A 25,270-nucleotide genomic window follows, 5' to 3' on the forward strand; every position below is an offset into this window, starting at 1 on the left:
ATGCTGCCTTGTCCAAAATGTCACGATGGCCTGCTTGTGTTCCTGCAGTTCTGTGCTGCCTGTAATGATCCTTTGCTCAACCAGCCACTCTACCCGCTAGGCCCACTGCCAGTCACTACCACTATCTGAAGAGTCTCAAAGTGACCTTCTTGACCCCTGGGAACCACAGCAGACAGCACAACCAAAACAGTAGCCAATGCCCACCACAGGCAAGTCACTCAGCTCCTTCAACAAAAAATGTCACAGCACAGCTAGAAAACTGACCACTGTGTGCTCTCCTGCTTAGTGTAGTCAGTTTTTAATAGTAAAGCAGAGGGCCTGGTAGGAACCCCAGGGATTTCACACAAAGGAAGCAATACTAAAAGAACAAGATACTTTCTCATACGAATACATGGTACAGCAGGCACATTTCAGGAATAGGAAGTGTTTGGGTACAAATGCTTTAAAACTGGCTATCAGAAAAGGAATCCATGTGCTTCTTATATTCTTCCGTTCTCTTGATCAGCTTTGATGTCAAACCATATATTGACCTTTGATCTCTATGTAAGCTCTATCATCACTCACTTAGCTCTGAAGCAACAATGAAACAGAGGAAAAGGGTAAATTAGTTGCATGTCCATACCGTTGCACATGTCATGTATGAGAAAAAATAATATAAATGTATCCAATTTATCCAAAGGTAGCTATAGATGGATCGAAATTCATCCGGTTCAGCAATCCATGTGTGGCCACTGTAGTTGAACAGAAGTTGATCTACGGATCAACTTCTGTTCAGCTCCCCTGTCAGATAGAAGCTGCTCGATCAGCAGCTGCAGCCAATAGCTGCAGCGCTAATCTGTGTATTTTGACAGTGGGAAAGTTCCTCCCCTGCTGTCAGAATACAATAGCTTTCCCTCAAATGTGTGGATGGGGAAATCGGTTCAGTTTTTTTCCTTCAGCCCGCTTTAGGCCAGCTTTAGGACCAATGTTTTTATCTAGTGATTGCTATGTTCTCTAAATTTCCATGTAAGTATCAGCTTTTGATACACAAATTCACAATGTTTGCAATATTTAAATGCTAATATGACAGTTGGGTGCTCTGCAAATGATACAGGCTAGACATGTGCAATTAATTCAGTTACTAATCAAAATTCGCACAAAATTTTCATTATTCGGAGATTTGGATGTATCTGAATTTCCTAATCACAGGAGTTGCGAAATTCAACACATCCAAAATAAATTATAATGAAATGAAATATTGTAATGAAATATTGAAAAACCCGTAATTGAATGTGAAAATAAATTTGAATTTGAAATGGAAACTTATTGCAATAAATATAGTAAGGTATAGAAGTGAAATAAGATGATGATTCCTACATAGGCTGCTTTATAGAATAGAAAAAAAGCAGAATAGAATATAATGAAATAAATGAAATTGAAAGGAATAGAATAGAATAGAAAAAATAGAATTGAATAAAATAGAACAGAATAGAAATAAAATAAAAAAATAAAGGAATAGAAAAGAATCAAAAGGAAAAAGGGTGGAACTATTTGTAGGCATAATAAGACACCAAAAATATTGACAAATATGTAAAAAACTTTTCTTTTCTTTATTTGAAAATCACAGTGTAAAATATACACAGCTAGGTAGAGATACAAGCTAAAAGGGTATAGGCATGATATAAAAATACAAAAAAGAACTTCTACATAAAGAGAGACACATGAGATGAGACATCCAAATAGAATAGAATATAAAAGAATAGAAAAAATTGAATAGAAAAAAGAAAAAATAGAATAAAACAGAATAGAATACAAAATAAAAGAATAGAATAGAACAGAATAGAAAAGAAAAGAATATACAATAAAGGAATATAATTGAACATAAAATACTAGAATAGAATAAAACAGAATAGAGTATAATAATATATAATAGAAAAAATAGAATTGATTAAAATAGATTAAAATAAAATTGAAGGATTATAGCCATGTTCCGAAATCTGAATCGATTAGAATAGAATAGAATAGAAAATAATAGAATAAAATGAATCAAAATAGAATAAAAAAAAGAATAGAACTGAATAGAATAGAAATTGATATAACAGAATAGAACAGAATTGAAAAAACAGAATAAATTAAAATATAATAAAATAAAATAGAACGATTATAGCCATGTTCCAAAATTCAAATTGATTAGAATACAATAAAATAGAATAGAAAATAATAGAATAGAATAAAACAAAATAGAATAAAAAAAAGAATAGAACAGAATAGCATAGAAAATTATATAATAGAATAGAACAGAATTGAAAAAACAGAATAGAATAGAATAACATTAAATGAATATAGCGCTCTTCTGAAATTCAAATAGTTTAAAAAATAACAAATATACTTACTGTATCCGAATATATGAAACAAATTCTGAAAACAAATCATAATTAGTATGACAAAACAAATTAATTAACTTAACCAAAGAGTCTGAAAAGAAGCTAAATAAATGTTTCCGTTGTGCACTTCTCTAATACATGCTCCACACCTTACTTTAGCAGTATAAAACATACTTTTTGTGGAGGTTCTATGGTACAGATTTATTTTTTTAAATCAATAAATCTATCACCTGCATACAGTGGAGAGTTTGTGCTATGCGCTAAAGTATTCTTTGTTAAAATACATTTGGTTTATTAAAAGCCATCGCCTTGTGATACAAAGGTGCAAAATATACTGTATAAAGTTATTAAAGTTTTCTTTTTTTTTTTTCATTAGTAACACCATTTTTGTCTTTTACAGACCGGGAGAATCAATCTATCCTTATCACGTATGTATTCTAAGAAAGTCTACTTCGTTCAGTTTGTGGCTGTTATGTTTTATGTAACCCTAATACCCCATTTTTCTCTTTCTGAGGTTAGTGGAGAATCTGGTGCTGGAAAGACTGTAAATACCAAACGTGTTATCCAGTATTTTGCTGTCATCGCTGCTATCGGTGACCGAAAAAAGGATACTGGACCCTCAGGCAAGGTAAGCCTGAATTACCACTGGTTAATTCAGCTATGAAAAGTTCCACCCCCATGCTACCTTAACTGACAATTTCACAGTCATGCAACACTGTACCCAATTTACATTTATATCAAATTTTTCACACAAATAGAGCTTTCTTTTAGTTGTATTTGATCACCTCTGGGTTTTTTATTATATAAGCAAAAAAAGACAGTCAATTTTGAAAAAATAAAAAAAAGTATATATATATATATATATGTTTTACTTTCTGCTATAAAACATATCCCCAAGAACTAAAAAATCAAATCTCTTAATACATTTTGGCCAAAATGTATTCTGCTACATGTCTTTGGTAAAAAAAAAAAAAAGTCCCAAAAGGTGTACATTAATTGGTTTGTGAAAGTTCTAATGTCTACAAACTATGGTATATATACTAGAATTTTTATTTATTTATTTATTAATAATATGCACTGTGACTGTACTAATGACACTGGCTGGGAGGGGGTTAACATCTAGGGTGATCAAGAGGTTAAATGTGTGCCTAACAAGTGTTTATGTGTGTACTGTGTGCCGCTTTTACTGGGGATCTACAGTGCACCCAGAAAGTATTCACAGCGCTTCACTTTTTCCTCATTTTATTGTTACAGCCTTACTCCAAAATGGATTAAATCCATTATTTCCTCAAAATTCTACAAACAATACCCCATAATGACAACTTGAAAGATTTTTGTTTGAAATCTTATTTGCAAATTTATTAAAAATATAAAACAAAAAAAAAACCCATGTAGATAAGTATTCACAGCCTTTGTGCAATACTTTGTTGAAGCACCTTTGGCACCAATTACAGCCTCAAGTCTTTTTGAGTATGATGCTACAAGCTTGGCTTACCTATTTTTGGGCAGTTTCTCCCATTTCTTTTTTGCAGGAGCTCTCAAGCTCCATCAGGTTGGACGGGGAGCGTCGGTGCACATCCATTTTCATGTTCATTTGGGTTCAAGTCTGGGTTCTGGCTGGGCTACTCAAGAACTTTCACAAAGTTGTCCCGTAGCCACTACTTTGTTATCTTGGCTCTGTGCTTAGGGTCTTTGTCCTGTTGGAAGATACACCTTGGCCCCAGTCTGAGGTCCAGAGCGCTCTGGAGCAGGTTTTCATCAAGGATGTCTCTGTACATTGCTGCATTCATCTTTCCCTCGATCCTGACTAGTCTCCCAGTTTCTGCAGCTGCAAAACATCCCCACAGCATGATGCTGCCACCACCATGCTTCACTGTAGGGATGTTATTGGTCAGGTAATGAGCGGTGCCTGGTTTCCTCCAGACATGACGCTTGTCATTCAGGCCAAAGAGTTCAATCTTTGTTTCATCAGACCAGAGAATCTTGTTTCTCATGGTCTGAGAGTCCTTCAGATGCCTTTTGGCAAACTCCAGGTGGTTTGTCATGTGTCTTTTACTGAGGAGTGGCTTCTGTCTGGCCACTCTACCATACAGGCCTGATTAGTGGACTTCTGCAGAGATGGTTGTTCTTCTGAATGGTTCTCCTCGCTCCACTGAGAAACGCTGAAGCTCTGTCTGAGTGACCATCAGGTTCTTGGTCACCTCCCTGACTACAACCTTTCTTCCCCAGTCGCTCAGTTTGGCCAGGTGACCCGCTCTAGGAAGAGTCCTGGTGGTTCCAAACATCTTCCATTTATGGATGATGGCGGCCACTGGGATCATTGGGACCTTTAATGCTGCAGAAGTTTTTCTGTACCCTTCCCCAGATCTGTGCCTCGATACAATCCTGTCTCGAAGGTCTACAGACAATTCCATGGACTTCATGGCTAGGTTTGTGCTTTGACATGCACTGTTAACTGTGGGACCTTATATAGACAGGGGTGTGTCTTTCCAAATCATGTCCAATCAACTGAATTTACCTCAGATGGACTCCCATCAAGTTGTAGAAATATCTTACTAAAATTCTGTCATATCAACAGTTATCATTTGTACTTGCAGCAGGTTTAAAGGGTTAACGTGGGCCCTTTAAAACGAATGTGATATTTATAAATGAAAATGGGTATCGCTATACTCTCTGATAAACACTTCAGTGTTTACTTCATACTGCACCTATATATTATGAGCCATTCATAAAATGCAGGCTGTGGTGTAGATCCTACATAATGCTGCATTATGCTGAAGAAAAGGTTGATCACATGGATTTGACAGATTATGGAACCAGGCTCCCCCCCACCCCCTTTTTTTTTTATAACGGGCTAATTTTAATTGCTTTCCAACTATGCTGTAAAAGCAGCAATACCAATGTTTTTTATAAACAGGATTATTTAGAAGGAGAATGTAAGACAATCCAGAGAAATTCCCAGCTCAACTCACCAACCACTCTGCTTACCAACCGAATGAACCTGTCCAACAGTAAACATTATAAATAGGGGTTTAGTTAGCACACCTTTGCAAATACATGCGTAAGACTCCACAGTGGAAGCACATGCATTCTAATGGATAGATAGGGGGCAGGGGGGCCTGGATGTAGCCCAATCCTCCTTAAAGGTACAGGGGCACACTTGACACCCAACACATAGCACAATGGCAGCAAAAGTGTCCAGTGTGTCCCCCCCACCTATATTACATCAGTAACAAACAAAATGGCCCCTGCCCCCACCTATAACTCACCTTTCCAGCTAGGAGCACATGGAAGAGGAACGCATGCAAGACAAAACCAGAGAAATTCCCAGCACAACTCACCAACCAGTCTGCTTACCAACCGAATTAAACTGACCCCAGGATACATTAAAAACAGGGGTTTAGTTAGCACACATTTGCAAATACATGCGTAAGCCTCCACAGTGGAAGCACATGCATTCTAATGGATAGATAGGGGGCAGGAGGGCCTGGAGGGAGCCCAATCCTCCTTAAAGGTAGAGGGGCACACTGGACACCCAGCACATAGCACAATGGCAGCAAAGGTGTCCAGTGTGTCCCCTCACCAATATTACATCAGTAACAAACAATCAAAATGGCCCCCACCTGTAACTGGCCTTACCAGCAAGGAGCACAAGGAAGAGGAACGCATGCAAGACAAAACCAAAGCTCAACTCACTAACCAGTCGACCTACCAACCGAAATAACATGTCTAACCGTATGTGTTAAAACCAGGTGTTTAGTTAGCACACATTTCGTAAGCTGTAAGTGTAACAGTTACCCAGTTACACTTTCCTACAGCCTTCTGAAACCCACAGATCATAGATTATTTCTTATCTCTAAAAGGTGTATGTGCAGGTGGGGGGGGGGGGATATGATGTCCGACACTGCACAGCATACAGAATACAACAGGCAGCTGAGTGTAATCTGAGACTTGAGTGGAGGGGAAGAAAGGACACCCCCCTACGCAGTCTCATAGGGAAACATGCACAGTTGAGGCTGTCAATCCCTTTCTGTGTGCTGGAGGGGCGGGCCGTCTCCCCAAATTCTGTGGTGTCGGGATATTCTGTCAGAATTGACTATCGCAGATAGCAGAGGGAAAAGAGAGGAGACCTAAATCACATTTGGTGCTTTGAATTGAGGCTAGTACACACTATAAAGGTACAGTACTGTATATACATTTTTCATTTCAGAGGTTTACAATTACTTAAAGGCAGGGTCTCTATACAATCTATTATTCGGGCAGGGACATTATTTTGAATATATTGGCATACTGAACATACAGTATAGGTGGCCTGATGTAAGGGTAAATGCCTAATCACTTCAGATTTTCCAAACATTTCAGATTTTCCAAAGTGTTAAAAAAATTCTATTAACTGTTACTGATGATTTACTTTTCTCTATTGAAGAGGTTAAAACATTGACCTTCACTGTGAAAAGCACAGTACAAAAACCTTGATGGGATAGACTGATCTGTAACCATCTTTTAATGTGCTGTAATTACTTTTTATTGTTTTCTTACTTTTATCAATGTTTGCCATATATTTTCAGAGAAAGCCTTGTTTGAAATATCTACTTTTTCTCCCACCTAATTTATAGGGGACCCTGGAGGATCAAATTATCCAAGCTAACCCTGCCCTGGAGGCATTTGGTAATGCCAAGACTTTGAGAAATGACAACTCCTCAAGATTTGTAAGTTATCAGCCTAAATTTACATTACTTACCATCATTGACTTTCAGCCTTCAGGGTACAGATGTAACCATTGGTCATAATATTTAAATAAAAGCTATAATCTTTATATATATATATATATATATATATATATATATATATATATATATATATATATATATATATATATATATAAAGATTATAGCTTTTATTTAATATATAGTGAATGTGAGAATGTGATCAGTTTTAGTTAGATAATTGAAGGCCGGCTTTATACCTTTGTGTTGCAATGCAGCATTGGTGTGTTAGTATGTCATTCTGAATGAAACTACAATGCCAAAGCAACGGATCTGCAATGCATTGTAATGTTATACTGAGCATTGTGTGCCGTGTTGTGAAAAAATAGTCAGATCCAGTTTTCAGTGCAAAAGGAAAGGGTTGTTTGAACCCAACACATGTTGTTTTTGTATATAATTTAAAAAAAATATATGTACATTGGGGAAAGCCTTTTTTCTTGTTACAGTGCCTTAAAAAAGTATTCATACCCCTGGAAATTTTCAACATTTTGTCATGTTACAATCAAAAAACGTAAATGTATTTTATTGGGACTTTATGTGATAGACCAACACAAAGTGGTTCATAGTTGTGAAGTGGAAGGAAAATGACAAATGGTTTTCGAAATGTTTTACAAATAAATATCTGAAAAGTGTGGTGTGCATTTGTATTCAGCCCCCCTGAGTCAATACTTTGTAGAATCACCTTTCATTGCACTTACAGCTGCAAGTCTTTTTGGGTATGTCTCTACCAGCTTGCACATCTAAAGAGTGACATTTTTGCCCATTCTTCTTTGCAAAATAGCTCAAGTTCAGTCAGATTTCATGAAGAGTGCCTGTCAACAGCAATTTTCAAGTCTTTTCACAGATTCTCTATTGGATTTGGGTCTGGACCTTGACTGAGCCATCCTAACACCTGAATATGCTTTGATCCAAACCATTTCCTTGTAGCTCTGGCTGTATGTTTAGGGTTGTTGTCCTGCTGGAAGGTGGACTCTAACAGGTTTTCTTCTAAGATTGCCCTGTATTTGTCTCCATCCAACTTTCCATCAACTCTGACCAGCTTCCCTGTCCCTTCTGAAGAAAAATATCCCCACAGTATGATGCTGCCACCACCATGTTTCACGGAGGCGATGGTGTGTTCAGGGTGATGTGCAGTGGTCGTCTTCTGCCACGCATAGCATTTTGCTTTTAGACCAAAAAGTAAAATTTTGGTCTCGTTTGACCAGAGCACCTTCTTCCACATGTTTGCTGTGTCCCCCACATGGCTTCTTACAAACTGCAAATGGGACTTCTGATGGCTTTCTTCTTGCCACTCTTCCATAAAGGCCAGATTTGTGCAGTGCACGACTAATAGTTGTCCTGTGAACAGATTCTTCCACCTGAGCTGTGGATCTCTGCAGCTACTCCAGAGTTACCATGGGCCTCCTGGCTGCTTCCTTGCCCAGCCTGTCAGTTTAGGTGGATGGTCATGTCTTGGTAGATTTGCAGTTGTGCCATACTCTTTCCATTTTCTGGTGATAGATTGAACAGTGCTCCGTGAGATGTTCAAAGCTTGGGATATTTTTTTTATACCCTAACCCTGCTTTAAACTTCTCCACAACGTTATCCCTGACCTGTCTGGTGTGTTCCTTAGCCTTCATGATGCTTGTTTGTTCACTATGGTTCTCTAACAAACCTCTGAGGGCTTCATAGAACAGCTGTATTTATACTGAGATTAAATTACACACAGGTGGACTCTATTTACTAATTAAGGGACTTTTTTAGGAAGTTGGTTCCACTTGGATTTAGTTAGGGGCATCAGAGTAAAGAGGGCTAAATACAAATGCACGCCTCAATTTTCAGATATTTTTTGTAAAACATTTTGAAAACCATTTATCATTTTCCTTCCACTTCACAAATATGTGCCATGTTGTTTTGGTCTATCACATAAAATCCCGATACAATACATTTATGTTTTTGGTTGTAATATGACAAAATGTGTAAAATTTCAAGGGGTGTGAATACATTTTCAATACACTGTACATATAGTGAATACTTTTTAGTAATGTACTGTGTCACTGCTATTTTATCTTAGTGCAAGAGTTTGGTCAAATGAAAAAGTGATACTCTGGCAAGGACTAGGCCAAACTTGGGAAATCTCTATGTAATGAGACCAATTCCTACATTTTGTCATTAAAACAAAAATAAAATATTCTGGCAGTGACCAGGGTTTTTTGCCATAGTGTTCAAATATGCACAGACGGTAAGGTTATTTGCAGAAGGGATATACAGAGTATCCTTTGCAATAAGAACCTGCCTGTCATTAATGTTTTTTAAATAAGACTTTAGTTCCTCTTTAAGAATTGACCTTGCATGTACGACTTACCTCTGTCAAAAGACACATAGGGCCCCTATATATTTTAAACCTATAACGCAATGGTATGGCCTTACCACAGTCATACCACTGCTTAAAATTAAACAAAAAAAAATGCACATTCATAAAGCACAGCAACATGGGCTCTACAGGTGGAAAAAAAAGACAGAACTAAAGCCCAGTCATGTGAGCTGTCAAAGTTATGTGATTGGTCCTTCTACAGTCAGGAATACTTTCTGCAACTTTAAGTAGCGAGAACGTTGGACACACCACAGTCTCCACACTGCGGCCTGCATTTTATGAATAGCATGTAAAATGTGAGCAGCAGCGCAGAGCATATTGGTGGTGTCCAGCAGAGTGGTATCAAATAATTGCTATAGCATGTTCTGTCTTATTTATTTTAGATCTTCTTTGGTTTTTGCCAATGAGAAATACTTCACAATTGCTTTGAATGTTAATCTTTTGTCTTTCCTATTTCTTTTGCTGCCTCTTTTTATCCTTTTCTACAACAGGGTAAATTCATAAGAATCCATTTTGGAGCCACCGGGAAGCTGGCATCTGCTGATATAGAGACCTGTGAGAATGAATATATATCTTTCTTTCTCTGTTTTAATCTAATAAAAATGCCCCTTCCATTAGTATGTTTTGATGTTCTACTCCTTCACTTTCTAATATTGGCCATACATACTTTATGCCAATAGAATTATTCAATGTGAAGGTGGCTTTAACCACTTAAGCCCCGGAAGATTTTACCCCCATTCCGACCAGGGTTTTTTTTGCGATTCGGCACTGTGTGATTTTAACGGACAATTGCGCGGTCGTGCGACACTGTACCTAAATGAATTTGACATCCTTTTTTCCCCACAAACAGAGCTTTCTTTTGGTGGTATTTGATCACCTGTGCGATTTTTACTTTTTGCGCTATAAACAAAAAAAGAGTGTCAATTTTGCAAAAATAACAATATTTTTCAAATTTTTTTATGTGAAATTCCCCAAAAAAAATGTAAAAATCAAAATTTTTTAACATTTTTGGCCAATTTGTTTTCTGCTACATATGTTTGGTAAAAAAAAAATCGCAAAAAGCGTATTTTGATTGGTTTGCGCAAAAGTTATCGCGTTTACTAACAAAGGGAAAGATTTTTGTAATTTTTGTTGTTTTTTTTTAACGCGTAATGGCGGCGATCTGCGATTTATTTTGCGGTACTGCGACATTGCGGCGGACAGATCGGACCCTTGACTGACATTTTTGACACTTTTGGGGTTACCAGTGACATTCCTACAGTAATCAGTGCTATACATATGCACTGTTACTGTAAAATTACACTGGCAGTAAAGGGGTTAACTTTTTTTGAGAGGGAGGGGTGGTGTGTGTCCCTAGGGGCGTGATTCTAACTGTGATTGGCTGTGGCTTGAGGTGTAGGAACAGTGATCAACGGTCCTACATAGTAGAACCGTATGATCACTGTTTCTACACAGGGGAGAATGACAGGCAGCTTGTTTACATCAGCCGCCTGCCTTTCTCCCTCTGCACCGACGATCGCCGAGTGACCGGCGGACATCCGGGGGCGCGCACTCGCTCCCTAGACCCTCACAGGCTAGCGACGTACTACTAGGTTGCTCTGCCTGTGAGGGGCTGACCGCCGCAGTAAATAGTCGTGCGGCGGTCGGCAAGCGGTTAAGTAAAGAATGATATCTTTCAGTGATTTTACTTAATAAGTGTTAACAATCAAATGCAAACAAATAAATCTTCTATTTCTTGTTTTGATCATTTTGAAATGTAAGATAGTTTACAATCATTGAATCTAAAACAGCCAGCATAGCCATCAAACTATCATTTTCCTATAGTTTGCATGCGTAAGATTCATTATCTATTTATGACCATGATAGCTTTCATCTCATTATATTAGCTGATATCACCAAGTAATACTAATTTAGCTTGGCACTGTGTTTAAGCAGCACCTGTTTACAGTGCCACCCATTAAATTTTAATGCCAAGTATCAAGCAGAATAGCCTTTGTATATGCCTTACGCATGATCAAAACAATGGTTTAAAGATCTCACTGTCCCATGATTGCACTGGAGAAAGATTAAACCATAAACTCGCACAATGATACTGGCAGATCATGAACAGTACATTTATGCCCTTGGTAGATACCCCTGGGACTGGCCATATCTTTTGAGAACTATAGCCATTAGCTGGAATATCAATTGAAGTGTTTTTTCTCCGATATCAGTCAGCCAAGAGGGAATCTGAAACAACAAAATGTAGTCTTTAGCTATATGAACATTTTCTGCTGCAACCGTCAATGGCCCGATTAGGTAAAGATCTTTATGAGTTCATAAATAACTTTTATCTCACTATTTTCTTTAGATCTCCTGGAGAAATCTCGTGTGACCTTCCAGCTGAAATCAGAAAGGGACTATCACATCTTCTATCAAATCTTATCCAATAAGAAGCCAGAGCTTCTGGGTAGGTGTCACTGATAAACCAGGACCACAATGAGATCCAAAGCATGCCGTTTACATTTACATGTTTCTTTATTTTTCTGATTTGCCAGTTTCCATTCTGTTTTACAGACATGTTGCTGATCACCAATAATCCATATGACTATGCATACATCTCTCAGGGGGAGACCACTGTGGCTTCAATTGATGATACAGAAGAACTGTTAGCCACTGATGTAAGTGCTAGGAACTCAAAAGTGTGCCTGACAGACATAGTTGGGCTCTCTTGAGGAGAGCCTGTGACAGTCCTTTCGGTTTTTTTTTAACTCTGGCCACACCGGAAGAATATGGCATCTGCAGGGGCTTGGAAAAAAGAGGATTTATACTAACAGAAAAGGAATTAGCACAATGGACATATTTCAGTTTTTTTTTGTTTGTTCCCATGAGGTATTGTAAGGCTTAAAGTTACAAACATGACTCCCAAAGGCAGAGGTATGAAGGGAATTGTAGTTCGGCAACAGCTGAAGGGCCACAGGTTAAGCACCTATGCTTTAATGCAAGGCCTTTTCAAATGCCTATATTCATCCTTTTTTAAATCAAAAAGTGCCCTGGTACCCCATAGATCAAATTACTTTATTACAGGAACCACAGCTCTTAGTCACACTGTGGTGGGGTCCCTTCTACTCTGTCTCTCTGCTGATTAGGAAGGCCACTTATCACATTCAGCATCTATTAAGGATAAAAAGAGAAGCCAGGGGTGGATCACAATGCAGCCATAAGAGCTGTAGTTCCTGTTTCCTGTCAGAAAATACCACTGATTATTGAGATACTCAACAGCTATTTGAGTAAATTTAGGGTTCCTACAGTTAGTGGGAGGTCCCTGCCACTAAATTCCCATGAATCAGTAGACCAAAGGTTTCCTTAGATAATCTTGCCAGGCTTTTAGTTGGCAGGTCTACTGTAACGGGCAACTTATTGTTGTGAACATAGCGAGAGTGGATATATCAAGCACCACATCCCCGAATAATAAGGCACAAAATTTAGAAACAACGAATGGGACTTTCACGGTGCTGCACATCTCAGAAATGATCACAAACAAATAAGTTAAAAAAGACTTACATTTTATTTTGTACTAAAAATTTAAATCAAGACCAAATTACAGTGTCCTTGATTAAGTAGATAACAATGTGTATACCAGACACTAACAGACTAAAGCCCACTATAAATAACAATATACACTGCTCAAAAAAAATTAAGGGAACACTTTGAAAACACATCAGATCTCAAAGAGGAAAAATATAATGCTGGATATCTATACTGATATGGATTGGGTAATGTGTTAGGATCGAAAGAATGCCACATCCTTTGATGGAAATGAAAATGATCAACCTACAGAGGGCTGAATTCAAGGATGCCCTGCAAAACAAAGTGAAAAAATGATGCAGCAGGCTAATCCATGTTGCTGAAATTTCATTGCAGCAACTCAAAAAGATACTCAGTAGTTGGTATGACCCCCTCGTGTTTGTCTGTATGCCTGACAACATCGGGGCATGCTCCTAATGAGATGACGAATGGTGTCCTGGGGTATTTCTTCCCAGATCTGGACCAGGGCATCACTGAGCTCCTGAACAGACTGACGTGCAACCTGGCAATGTCGGATGGACCAAAACATAATGTCCCAGAGGTGTTCAATTGGATTTAGGTCAGGCGAGCGTGGGGGCTATTCAATGGTATCAATTCTTTCATCCTCCAGGAACTGGCTGCATACTCTCGGCACATGAGGCCAGGCATTGTCATGCACCAGGAGGAATCCAGGACCCACTGCACCAGCGTAGGGTTTGACAATGGGTCCAAGGATTTCATCCCGATATCTAATGCCGGTCAGGGTGCTATTGTCTAGCCTGTAGAGGTCTGTGCGTCCCTCCATGGATATGCCTCCCCATATGTGCCATAAGGGGGTGGGGTCTCCCGATTACGTCACCGGGAGGCCACACCCCTAATGGCTATATAATAGGCTGCATAGACCGGAGACAGCGTCGGAGGAGGACCGGAGGAAGAAGAAGACCAGAAGAAGAAGAGCGGAGGAAGAAGACCAGAGGCAGAAGAAGAGCAGAGGGCAAAAGAACAGAAGAGCGGAGGGGAGAAGATCAGAGCGGAGAAGACCGGATGAAGATTTTTAATAAACTTTTCAAAACGTCTCCTGTCATTATTTACATACACTGCCTTTTATGGGGTGAATGGGTAGGGGTACAATGTACCCCATACCCATTCACATAGGGAGGGGGCCCAGGATCTGGGGGGCCCCCTTGTTAAAGGGGGCTTCCAGATTCCCATAAGCCCCCTGCCCGCAGACCCCCACAACCACCGGCCAGGGTTGTCGGGAAGAGGCCCTTGTCCTCATCAACATGGGGGCAAGGTGCTTTGGGGTGGGGGGTGCAGAGCTCCCCCTGCCCCAAAGCACCCACACCCCCCATGTTGAGGGCGTGTGGCCTGGTATGGTCCAGGGGGGGTGGGGCCGCACGCTCGTCCTCTCCCCTTTCCTGGCCTGCCGGGCTGCATGCTCGGATAAGGGTCTGGTATGGATTTTGGGGGGGACCCCACGCCATTTTTTCGGCGTGGGGCTACCCTCAAAATCCATACCAGACCCGAAGGGCCTGGTTTGGAACCTGGGGGGGACCCCCACGCCGTTTTTTTTTCCCATTTTGGCGTGGAGTTCCCCCTCAAGATTCTCACAGCGCAAATCGCACCGCAAGTCGGATCATCCTGATCCGTCTTGCAATGCTCCTTCCATTCAAATCAATAGGCTCCCATAAGGAACCATTGATTTTGAATGGAGGCAGAAAAAATGCTGCTAAAAGCGACGTGGCCAAACGTGCAATAAGGCCAATGGAAAAAGCTATTGAAAGCACGTTTTTACAGCTGCTTTTTCCTGGCGTTAGAAGTGGCTCTGCAGCTCGTTTTTTCTGACGCCCTGTGTGCATGAGGCCTTATCAGTTTGGTTGCTGATCTCTGTGCTTTCTTCAGTTCTCCAATATTTTTTTTGAGAACTGGTGCCCAAAACTGAACTGCATATTCCAGATGAGGTCTTACTAATGATTCGTACAGGGGAAAAAATATATCTCTCTCTCTCTACAGTTCATACCTTTTTTATTACAAGAAAGGATTTTTCTCACTTTGGAAACCACTGCTTGGCTTTGCATGCTATTATTAAGCCTTTGATTTGCCAGAACACCCAGATCCTTCTCCACCATTGACTCCCCAGCTGTTCTCCTAGTGTGTAGATGCGTGCATATTTCTAGCCCCCAAGTGTATAACATTACAGTTATCAATTAAACCTCATTTGCCACATAGTTGCCCAATTAAAGCGGAGTTCCAGCCTATTTTGCAACTTTAGTGATTCCTGGAGTGCTCGCTATGCTGATCAACAATTGGGCATTTTCAATTTTTTTCGGGGGTCCCTTACCTTATTTTCAGGGCATTTTTGATTGTACTTCCTCCTTCTCCCCCCTCTGTGGCCACGGCCACTGACATCACTTCCGCCTTTGCTGGGAGCTGTTTGTCATCACTCCCAGGAGGCTGGAATCAGGAAGAACTCCCAGAACACTCCCTGGAATCAGGAAGAAGGACACGGCAGATTACACTGCGGCTTCAGATGCCCACCTCTAAGATGCCTAGACATCGTTTTTAAAAGTAAGATTTTGGCTAAAATCCATTACTGTACACCTTGTAAGTATGAGAATAGCGGTTCTGTAAAGGGCGATGGATTAGTATTATAGGGGTATTTTTAGTTAAAAAAGGTATTTGAGGCCGGAACTCCGCTTTAAAGAGTGCACTGAGGTCAGCTTGCAAGTTGGAGATCCTGTAAGGTAGTTATTCCACTGCATAGCTTGGTTTCATCTGCAAAGACTGAAATGGTACATTAAATCCCAGACCCTATATAATTTATAAAGATATTAAAAATGAAGGGTTCTGACACTGAACCTTGGGGTACACCACTGATAACCTTAGACCATTCAGAGTGAGAACCATTAACCACTACTCTCTTAATTCGGTCTTCAGCCTATGCATTTACAAACTGATTTTTCCAAGCCTGTAGACTTTACCTTATACATTAGCCATGTGTGGGGAACTGTGTCAAATGCTGTGTCCAATTCTGAAACAACTTATTGTTTATTACTGTAACTACAATGTTGAGGAGTCCAAGCTTCACCTACAGCTATTTCCAATAATGCTATGATTACTTTCAAAGCTGTTATATTTATTACATCACCAACACAGTACCCATATGTCCTAACTCATTTCCTATCTATATAAAAAAAAGACACTAATCACATCTTACCATCTGTATAAAATGATATTTTATGGATCTGTTCTCTGATCTGTCTTCCTTAGAGTGCTTTTGATGTGCTGGGATTCTCTCAGGATGAGAAGAACTCAATTTACAAACTCACGGGAGCTATAATGCACTTTGGGAACATGAGGTTCAAACAGAAGCAGCGAGAAGAGCAGGCAGAGCCAGATGGCACTGAAGGTTTGATATGTATACTTATAACAAAGAATATGATCGCAGTGTACAGTCATTATGGTATATCTGTGAAAATAGGAGAGGTGGGAAGTTTTGAAAATCATTATACCTAGCTATTATTAGGGCTGAGCGGAATGACTTTGTTGAAATTGATTTTGCCAAAGTGGAAATACTTTCTCACTTATTGAGCTGCTGAATCAAAATTTGCTTAAAAAAAAAAAAAAAAAAAAAAAAAAAAAAGATCGACTTTTTTTTTTCTTGCAGAAGAGTATGTTTGGGGTGTATTTATAAATGTTTTCACACAAGATTTACACAATTTTCATCCAAGATTCACACTGGAAAAATGTATGACTCTTGTGTAACAGATCTGTAATCTTGTTGTGTTGTGGCTTTGTGTGAAAACATTTACTGTATAAATACTCTAGATCCCTTAGGCTCCATTCACACATGGGTGTTCTAAAATCACAGGCAGAATCTGCCCACGATTCCAGATTTGCGGCAAATTGCGGGATGCATTTGCTGTGCCATTACTTCTTAATGCCCAGTGTCAAACCCAGTGTGGTTTTGCCGTGATTGTCATGCGGTAAATCACACTACAAAACTTGTTGCTTAAAAAGGAGCCAAAGGAGCCATCTTTTGGGCGATAGCGGCACATGTTGCGATTGGCCGTTATTGCAGCATAATGTATCACATGACAACCGCGCAAAATTGCACCGTGCTTTGCCACGATTCTGAAATTGCGGGCAGAATCGGGTGATTCTACCGTAATCCCAGATTCCGGAATGCCAAGGTGCAAGGTGTGAATGGGGCCTAAGGGCCAGTTCACACCACATGCAGTCCAGTGCGTTTTTTTTCTGCATCAAAAATGCATGCAAGTAGGTTAAATGGTTTCCAATGGCATAGTTCACACCAGTGCGGTCAGTTCCAGGGAGTTCCAGGTCCAGAAAAAAAGTAGAACATGCTGCAATTTCCTGCACTAAACTGTACTGGAACGTGGTAAAACTCATCAAAAATGCACCAGAATGCACTAGAATGCATAAAAAATGCACCAGACCCCAGTACAATCGAAGAAAAAAAAATCGGAAAAAGAAGAAAAAAACATCCGGAAATGCTTTAAAAACGCACCGGGATGCATTAAAAACGCATCAGAACACGTCAAAAATGCATTAAAAATGCAAATGCATCCGGAACGGATCTGGAGTTTGTTTTTGTGGTGTGAACCAGCCCTTAGTGTTCTTCAGGAGCTATCATAAATCAAGAGAGATTAGGGAAAAATCTCACTTAATTTTAGATATAATTTGTAGGTGTAGCACCCTCCTAAGTAGGTGCTAGGTAAAGCCTAGTGTCTCCATCTGCTTATCAGGGAAGCCTGATTAATAGTTATGCCTGTTGCATGAGTCCAGGATGTAATTCACCTGGGCTGAGGGAGTGTCCCCACTGTATCCAATAGGGGAGCCTGTTGGACAGTGGAGCAAACCCAGCCAGTGACACACAGGCTTTTGTAACTATCCCAGTGGGTTGGCACAAACAGTGGTGCATCCTGGGATATGTTATAAAAGCCAAGGGCACATTTGACAGGGCATCTTTGAGCGGGAAGCCAGGTCCCAGAAGGAGGGTGACATTTGTCTCTTCTGCTGCTGTGGATGGTGGTCACAGGCGGTCGGCCTTGTGAGCCAGGAGTGTGGAGCTGAGTCAGGAGGTCCAGGAAAGCTGACTGGTGGAGTTGGAACCAGAGTAACCTTGGGAAAAACAGTGTCCATGAGTACCGGGAAGCTTGCTGGGGGTCTGCCCAGGAAGGGGACCACTCCAGTGGAGAGTCAGTGGACAGGTGTCAGCACACACATCAAGTGAGAAAGGGGGTGCCAAGTTAGAACCCTGAAGAGTAATTCAAGCAGGAACACATTATCTATCTTCACTTCAGTGACAAGGTGAAGCAGCGACTATGCCGCACACTACAGCTAGTTGTCCTCAAGATTATGCATAGTTCATAGTTGGAGCATCCCACTCATCCCTTCTCCTATCGCAGTTCCAAATAAAAACACAACAACCAACATCCCCTGGATTGATTAATGACTGAGCCAAGGACTTTCAATGCTAATTATCTGCTATTAGTTACTAAGGGTAACCCAGGGGAATCCAGAAAGTGTAATTCTCAGCAGTCTCCTAGGGGGCAGTGCTACATAGGTATAGATTTTCTGCCCTTGTTCTATATTCCATTTGGAAACATGCAATTCAGGTAAACTAGATATAATCAAACAGCTCACTCTTCTTTATACAAGTAATTGTGATAATTCAAATGCCCTTTTTTAGAGCAATGCTGTCATATTAAAAGCACTGTTTCACATATTTAGAGGAATATACAACTTGAGGGTTTAGAATTCTCTTGCATTCAGTCACCTCGCTGAATTTAAGGCTGGCCATACATGTTCAATTTTCTTGTACAATTTTCTGTTAGATTTACCAAAAACCATATAATATAAGGTCAAAACTAAACAACACTTTCAATTATTTCATATCAGGCAGGCCTTTCTACTACATAGTTAAAGGTAAATCTAAAGAAAACTGTACAGAAAATTGTAAAAAAAATTGTATAATGTATGGCCAGCCTAAAGCTGGCCATACATTATACAATTTTCGTATCCAATTTTCCTTTAGATTTACCAAAACCATATAATATGAGGTCAAATTTAAACACTTTCAATGTATATGCAATCAGGCATTCCCTTGCACTACATAGTTGAAGGTAAATCTAAAGAAAATTGAATAAGAAAATGTTATAGTGTTTGGCCAGCCTAAGGCTTACATCCACCAGGAACCCAAGATGGTGGGAGTTTTTGTGTTCTTGAAACTATATCAATGACCTTTACCGCCTTTTCCAGAGGCTGACAAAGCTGCCTACCTCATGGGCCTGAATTCTGCTGACCTCCTGAAAGGATTGTGTCACCCCAGAGTCAAGGTCGGGAATGAGTATGTCACCAAGGGACAAAATGTCCAACAGGTCAGTAAGCCTTTTTATCATTTTAGAAATAAAATGAAGATACAGTGAAGTACAAACCATTTCTAAATGATCAAATTATTAACATTTCCTCTAGGTGTACTATGCCCTAGGAGCCCTGGCTAAGTCAGTTTACGAGAAAATGTTCATGTGGATGGTAGTAAAAATTAACACCACCCTGGAGACCAAGCAGCCCAGACAATACTTCATCGGAGTGCTGGATATTGCAGGATTTGAGATCTTTGATGTAAGTTACTGAGGAGCAGATGCAGGTATTATGTGCTAAACAGGGTTGATTCAAAAACAATTGAATAACAGATAACAGATAGAGATGAGTGAAGACGGAGTCGGAGATTGAAAGTTACATTCAGAGTAGTGTAAATCATGTTTGTAAATGCTGCAGGCTGGGTGGAGTAGGTGCCTGCTGTGAAGGATACCTATTAATAAAATAGAACTGCTTATGTGAAAATGAGTTAAATCCCAGCTCCTTGAAATTGGAAAATTATCCCTTGCATTGGAACTGCACATGAACTGCAAGGATTAACTGTCATTTAGTCTAGGGGAGAGGAGAAGCACTTTATCTTACCTGATCCTCTATTCCAGGGGTCTCCAAACTACAGCCCAGGGGCTGGATGTTGCCCTTTGCTTGCCTGCCCTTGTGGCACGATTCCTTCCACTGACACCAACAACAGGGCATCATTTCTTTCACTGATATCAACAATGGGGCACTATTTCTCCTACTGACAACAATGGCAAGACACTATTCTTCCCACTGACACCAATGATGGGACACTATTCTTCCCACTGACACCAATGATGGCACTCTATTCTTCCCACTGACACCAATGATGGCACACTATTCTTCCCACTGACAGCAATGATGGCACACTATTCTTCCCACTGACACCAATGATGGCACTCTATTCCTTCCCACTGACACCAATGATGGCACTCTATTCATCCCACTGACACCAATGATGGCACACTATTCTTCCCACTGACACCAATGATGGCACTCTATTCTTCCCACTGACACCAATGATGGCACACTATTCTTCCCACTGACACCAATGATGGCACACTATTCTTCCCACTGACAGCGATGATGGCACTCTATTCTTCCCACTGACACCAATGATGGCACTCTATTCCTTCCCCTGATACCAACAATGGGGCAATATTCCTCCCATGCTTACCAACGATGGGACATTGGTTACTCCTATTGACGCCAGGGCATTTTCTACTCTTCTTACTAGCCATAGTCTGGCCCCCTCAAAGTCTGAAGGATAATAAACTGGCCCTTTGGTTAAAAAGATTGGTGACCCCTGCTCTGTTCCTACGGCAGATTAACCCCTCTCCATCCCTACGCTTCATCATTGGACTGTCTCTAAGGATCATCATGTCCATAGCAGGGCTATAAACCCTGCATTGGTCTTGATGTTGTCAGTACCTTAGACCGCTGGAGCATAGGAGAAAAGATGCTTTGGCTACTGGTCTAGCAGCACAGAGTGGATTGTTATTGTGGTCTGTGGTGTTGTCCCACTGACACCAATGATGGGACACTATTCTTCCCACTGACACCAATGATGGCACACTATTCCTTTCCCTGATACCAACAATGGGGCAATATTCCTCCCATGCATACCATTGAGGGGACATTTGTTGCTCCCATTGACGCCAGGGCATATTCTACTCTTCCTATACATAGTCTGGCCCCCTCAAAGTCTCAAGGACAATAAACTGGCCCTTTGGTTAAAAAGATTGGTGACCCCTGCTCTATTCCTACGGCAGATTAACCCCCCCCCCCCCGCTTCATTGGTGGACTGTCTCTAAGGATCATCATGTCCATAGCAGGGCTATGGACTTTGCATTGGTCTTGATGTTGTCAGGACCTTAGACCGCTGGAGTACAGGGAAGAAGTTGCTTTGGCTACTGGTCTAGCAGCACAGAGTTGATTGTTATTGTGGTCTGTGGTGTTGATTTACTAAAAGCATATAGGCTGTTCACTTTGCCATTTTACCCATAGCATAATGAATGCGATGAAATTTCACTTTGTAAAGAATATCCAATCACATGCAAGGAAAATATAGAACAGCATTTTTGCTTGCACATGATTCGATGATGGAAGTCAGCAGAGCTCCACCTCATTCGCTAAGGGAAAATGCCCTTAAAAAGTGAACAGCGTACTTAGTGAATCAACCCCTGTGTCTCCAGTAAGAAGAACACCCCCGCTTCCCTAAATCCTGCGTGGTCACCAAGACTGGAAGTAAGGGGGGGGTCTAACAGGCTGATGACAACAAACAAGTTAAAACCTTTTATACTTTTCATGTCTTTGTTTTGGAGATTTGTCCTTGCCATCCCAAAGGCAGTGGTCGCGGGATAGAGAAGGAGGAGCACAGACAGCAAAAAATACTGACAGATTTGTAAAACTTCACTTTCTGACAAAAATTAAAAAGAAAATGGGTAGAGTTGGTCTTTAGGTGGTCTTCCAGGCTAACCTAGAACTTAACCCCTACTTCTAACCCTCCCATGTGATGCTTTCAATATTTTGGCAGACTCTGGCCTTATCCGTGCAAAGGTTGCTACACAGGTTTAAGCTCACAGAGATCAAAAGGAATTGATCTTTAAAGTACATTTGCATTTATTTTTTCTTTTCTCTTATTTTACATGTCTTTTTCCAGTACAACAGCTTTGAGCAGCTGTGCATTAACTTCACTAATGAGAAGTTGCAGCAGTTCTTCAACCACCACATGTTCGTGTTGGAGCAGGAGGAATACAAGAAAGAGGGAATTGAATGGGAGTTCATTGACTTTGGTATGGATCTGCAGGCCTGTATTGATCTCATAGAGAAGGTAAGAGTGATTATTCAATCCAAAGTGCCCCAAACAAGATACATTCTCTTTACAAATGTCTAAGAACTTTGCAAAACTTTGTCTCTAGTAATTGTCATTGAATGTGCCCAGAATTTAGTATTCATAAATTAGTTTGGAGATTAAAGGCTTGGAGAAGACAGGTGCTCAACAGAGCATCTTTTTTAAATCACCTAATTTAAAATGAATACGGCTTCAACATCTGTTGATGCTGCGGCTCCGGTTCCTAATAGCATAATTGTTCAAAAATGGAATCCCTTCAATGCATGGCAAAAGAACATTTACCGACTTATTAACCACTTCCCACCCGTAGAACGTCATGTGACGTCCTGGACCTTAAGTGGAGATATCTGAATGATGGGTGCAGCTGCAGGTATCATTCAGATATTTTTTTGCTGCAGGTGGATCCCTGCAAAGTAAAAGCCATCATAGTGGCTGTTTTTTTGCTACTTGATTGCTTTTACAGGTGGCAGGAGGGGACTTCCCCACCCACCGCACTCCGGTGCTTCTCCAGGCTTGCCCATGCCATTGGGGAACCTGAGAATGAATCTCAGGCTTTCCAGAATAGAGAGTTCTGGGGACTTATAGACCCCATATCTCTCAGTAAAGAGGACCGGTCATGCCTTATTACTGTTATAATTGATATTTACATTCCTTGTAAGTGGAATAAAAGTGATCAAAAGCCATCATAGTGGCTGTTTTTTTGCCGCTTGATTGGTTTTACAGGTGGCAGGAGGGGACTCCCCCACCTGCCGCACTCCGGTGCTTCTCCAGGCTCGCCCGTGCCATTGGGGAACTTGAGAATGAATCCCTAGGAGCAGCTGCAGTTTACCATAGAGCTGAACAAGGACCATATGGTCCCCGGCCCTCTCTATGACCCTCAGAGGCCAGAAGTGACGTCATGGCGTCACTTCCGGCACCGGCAGATGTAAACAATTTCGTTTTTTTATCTCAGGCTCCAGAATAGAGAGATCTGGGGACTTATAGACCCCAGATCTCTCAGTAAAGAGGACCAGCGATGCCTTATTCCTATTATAAGTGATGTTTACATTCCTTGTAAGTGGAATAAAAGTGATAAAAAAATTAAAGGGACAGTGTAAGAATAAAAAAATAAAGTGAACATTAAAAGTTTTTTTAAAGCGCCTCCATCCCCTCGTGCTCGCACGCAGAAGTGAACGCATATGTAGGTCACGCCCGCATATGTACACGGCGTTCAAACCACACATGTGAGTTATCGCCGCAATCATTAGAGCAAAAGCAATCATTCTAGCGCTAGACCTCCTCTGTAACTCTAAACTAATTAAAGTGTGCCTATGGAAAATTTTAGGTACCAAAATATGGCGCCATTTTAAAGCGTTACATGTTAGGTATCTATTTACTCAGTGTAACATCATCTTTCACATTATGCAAACAAATTGGGGTAAATATTGTGGTTTTTTTTTTTGGTTTTTTATCTATAAAAGTGTTTTATTACCAAAAAAATTGTGTTTAAAAAAATATTGTGTGACGTAAAAAATTGCAACATCCACCAGTCTATTCCCTAGGGTCTCTGCTAATAATATATATATATATATAAATAATATTTGGGGGTTCTGAGTAATTTTCTATCAAAAAAAAAAAATGATGATTTTTACATGTAGGAGAGGAAAGCCAGAATTGGCCCGGTATGGAAGTGGTTAATAAGTACACTTTCTTTAATTCTATTTCCGTGTATGATAAAAGTATCCTGTGATTCTTTTCCCACAGCCTATGGGAATAATGTCAATCCTTGAAGAGGAGTGTATGTTTCCAAAGGCAACTGATGTAACTTTTAAAGCCAAGCTTTATGACAATCATCTGGGCAAATCGAACAACTTCCAAAAGCCACGCAATATAAAGGGCAAGCCAGAGGCACATTTTGCCCTGATGCACTATGCTGGTACGGTGGACTACAATATAACTGGCTGGCTGGTAAAGAACAAGGACCCCCTGAATGAAACTGTGGTGGGATTGTACCAGAAGTCAGCTCTCAAGCTCTTGGCACACCTGTTTGCCAACTATTCCAGTGTAGATTCAGGTACACAGGAAGTGCTCTGTGATTTCTAAGCTTTTGATTCACATATTTTTTCTTGATTGATCATTTCAGTTAGAAATTGTTGGCTGGACACACATGCAGACATCTATCATTTCAGTTAGAAATCGTTGGTCTGGACACACATGCAGACATCTAATCAACAGCCAATGTATTACCTAACCCTTGTATGGTCTCCTGCTCCTAATGTTTGGAGCAGGTCTAGTAGTTAACTTGAATTACTGACATATAAGCAGATATGGGTACCAGTTCTGGCTGGCTGGCCTGATCTTTTGTATCATTGGTTTCCATCCAGATATTTGCTGGGAAGCAGACAAACCCAACAGCATGAGTTTCCAACTATTTATCCCTTTTGTTAACCAAAGTCTACAGGCCAATGTGTATTGTATATACATAATAACAGCCAATAGTATTTATTCTATCCATGTCCACCAATGTGTGTTCATCAGTGCCCATGTACGCTTCATTCAATGATCGTGTAACATCCCTATAAATAAAGACAGCATAACTTTGCTTGAGCTGCAGTAAAGGGAGCTCTATGTTGTCAGGTTGAGGTGAACCTGGGCTTCCTTCAAACTCATCTCTATCCGTAATGTCACTTTACGCTCTTTTTTAGTCCAATCAGCTGCAGACGGGGTCACTCCCTGTCCCACAGCACACCTAAACAAAGAGACAGGATCGTAGGGATGTCAGGACCCTTATATGGACACATGCCAATATTTATTCAATGTTAATGGCTAAAAAGAGGCATGTGTTCATATAAGTGTGCTGACATCACCAGAATCCTGGCCTATTGTTTTATGTGTGCTGCAGGGAAGGGAATGTAGTCGATTGGATTTAAAGTGGAAGTTTGGATAGAAATAAGTTTGGAAGAGCTCATCTCTATTGTCAGGGTTTGTTCAG

At 40.4% G+C, this 25,270-nt stretch overlaps 1 protein-coding gene across 1 annotated transcript in view; it reads left to right on the plus strand.

The window, feature by feature from the left end:
• The window catches only part of LOC309565524 (myosin-7), a 73,562-nt gene that overhangs the window by 7,798 nt on the left and 40,494 nt on the right, over positions 1–25,270 (plus strand). The window contains exons 4-14 of the mRNA XM_082270490.1: positions 2,764–2,791; positions 2,883–2,991; positions 6,980–7,072; positions 9,974–10,037; positions 11,833–11,931; positions 12,039–12,142; positions 16,299–16,437; positions 19,311–19,429; positions 19,524–19,673; positions 22,108–22,278; positions 24,043–24,352. Of these exons, the coding sequence (XP_082126616.1) occupies positions 2,764–2,791; positions 2,883–2,991; positions 6,980–7,072; positions 9,974–10,037; positions 11,833–11,931; positions 12,039–12,142; positions 16,299–16,437; positions 19,311–19,429; positions 19,524–19,673; positions 22,108–22,278; positions 24,043–24,352 (1,386 nt within the window). The remainder of the gene's footprint in view (positions 1–2,763; positions 2,792–2,882; positions 2,992–6,979; positions 7,073–9,973; positions 10,038–11,832; positions 11,932–12,038; positions 12,143–16,298; positions 16,438–19,310; positions 19,430–19,523; positions 19,674–22,107; positions 22,279–24,042; positions 24,353–25,270) is intronic.

This window comes from Pelophylax lessonae (genome assembly GCF_965119305.1).
Source record: "Pelophylax lessonae genome assembly, chromosome: 1".
Classification (NCBI taxonomy): Eukaryota; Metazoa; Chordata; class Amphibia; order Anura; family Ranidae; genus Pelophylax; species Pelophylax lessonae.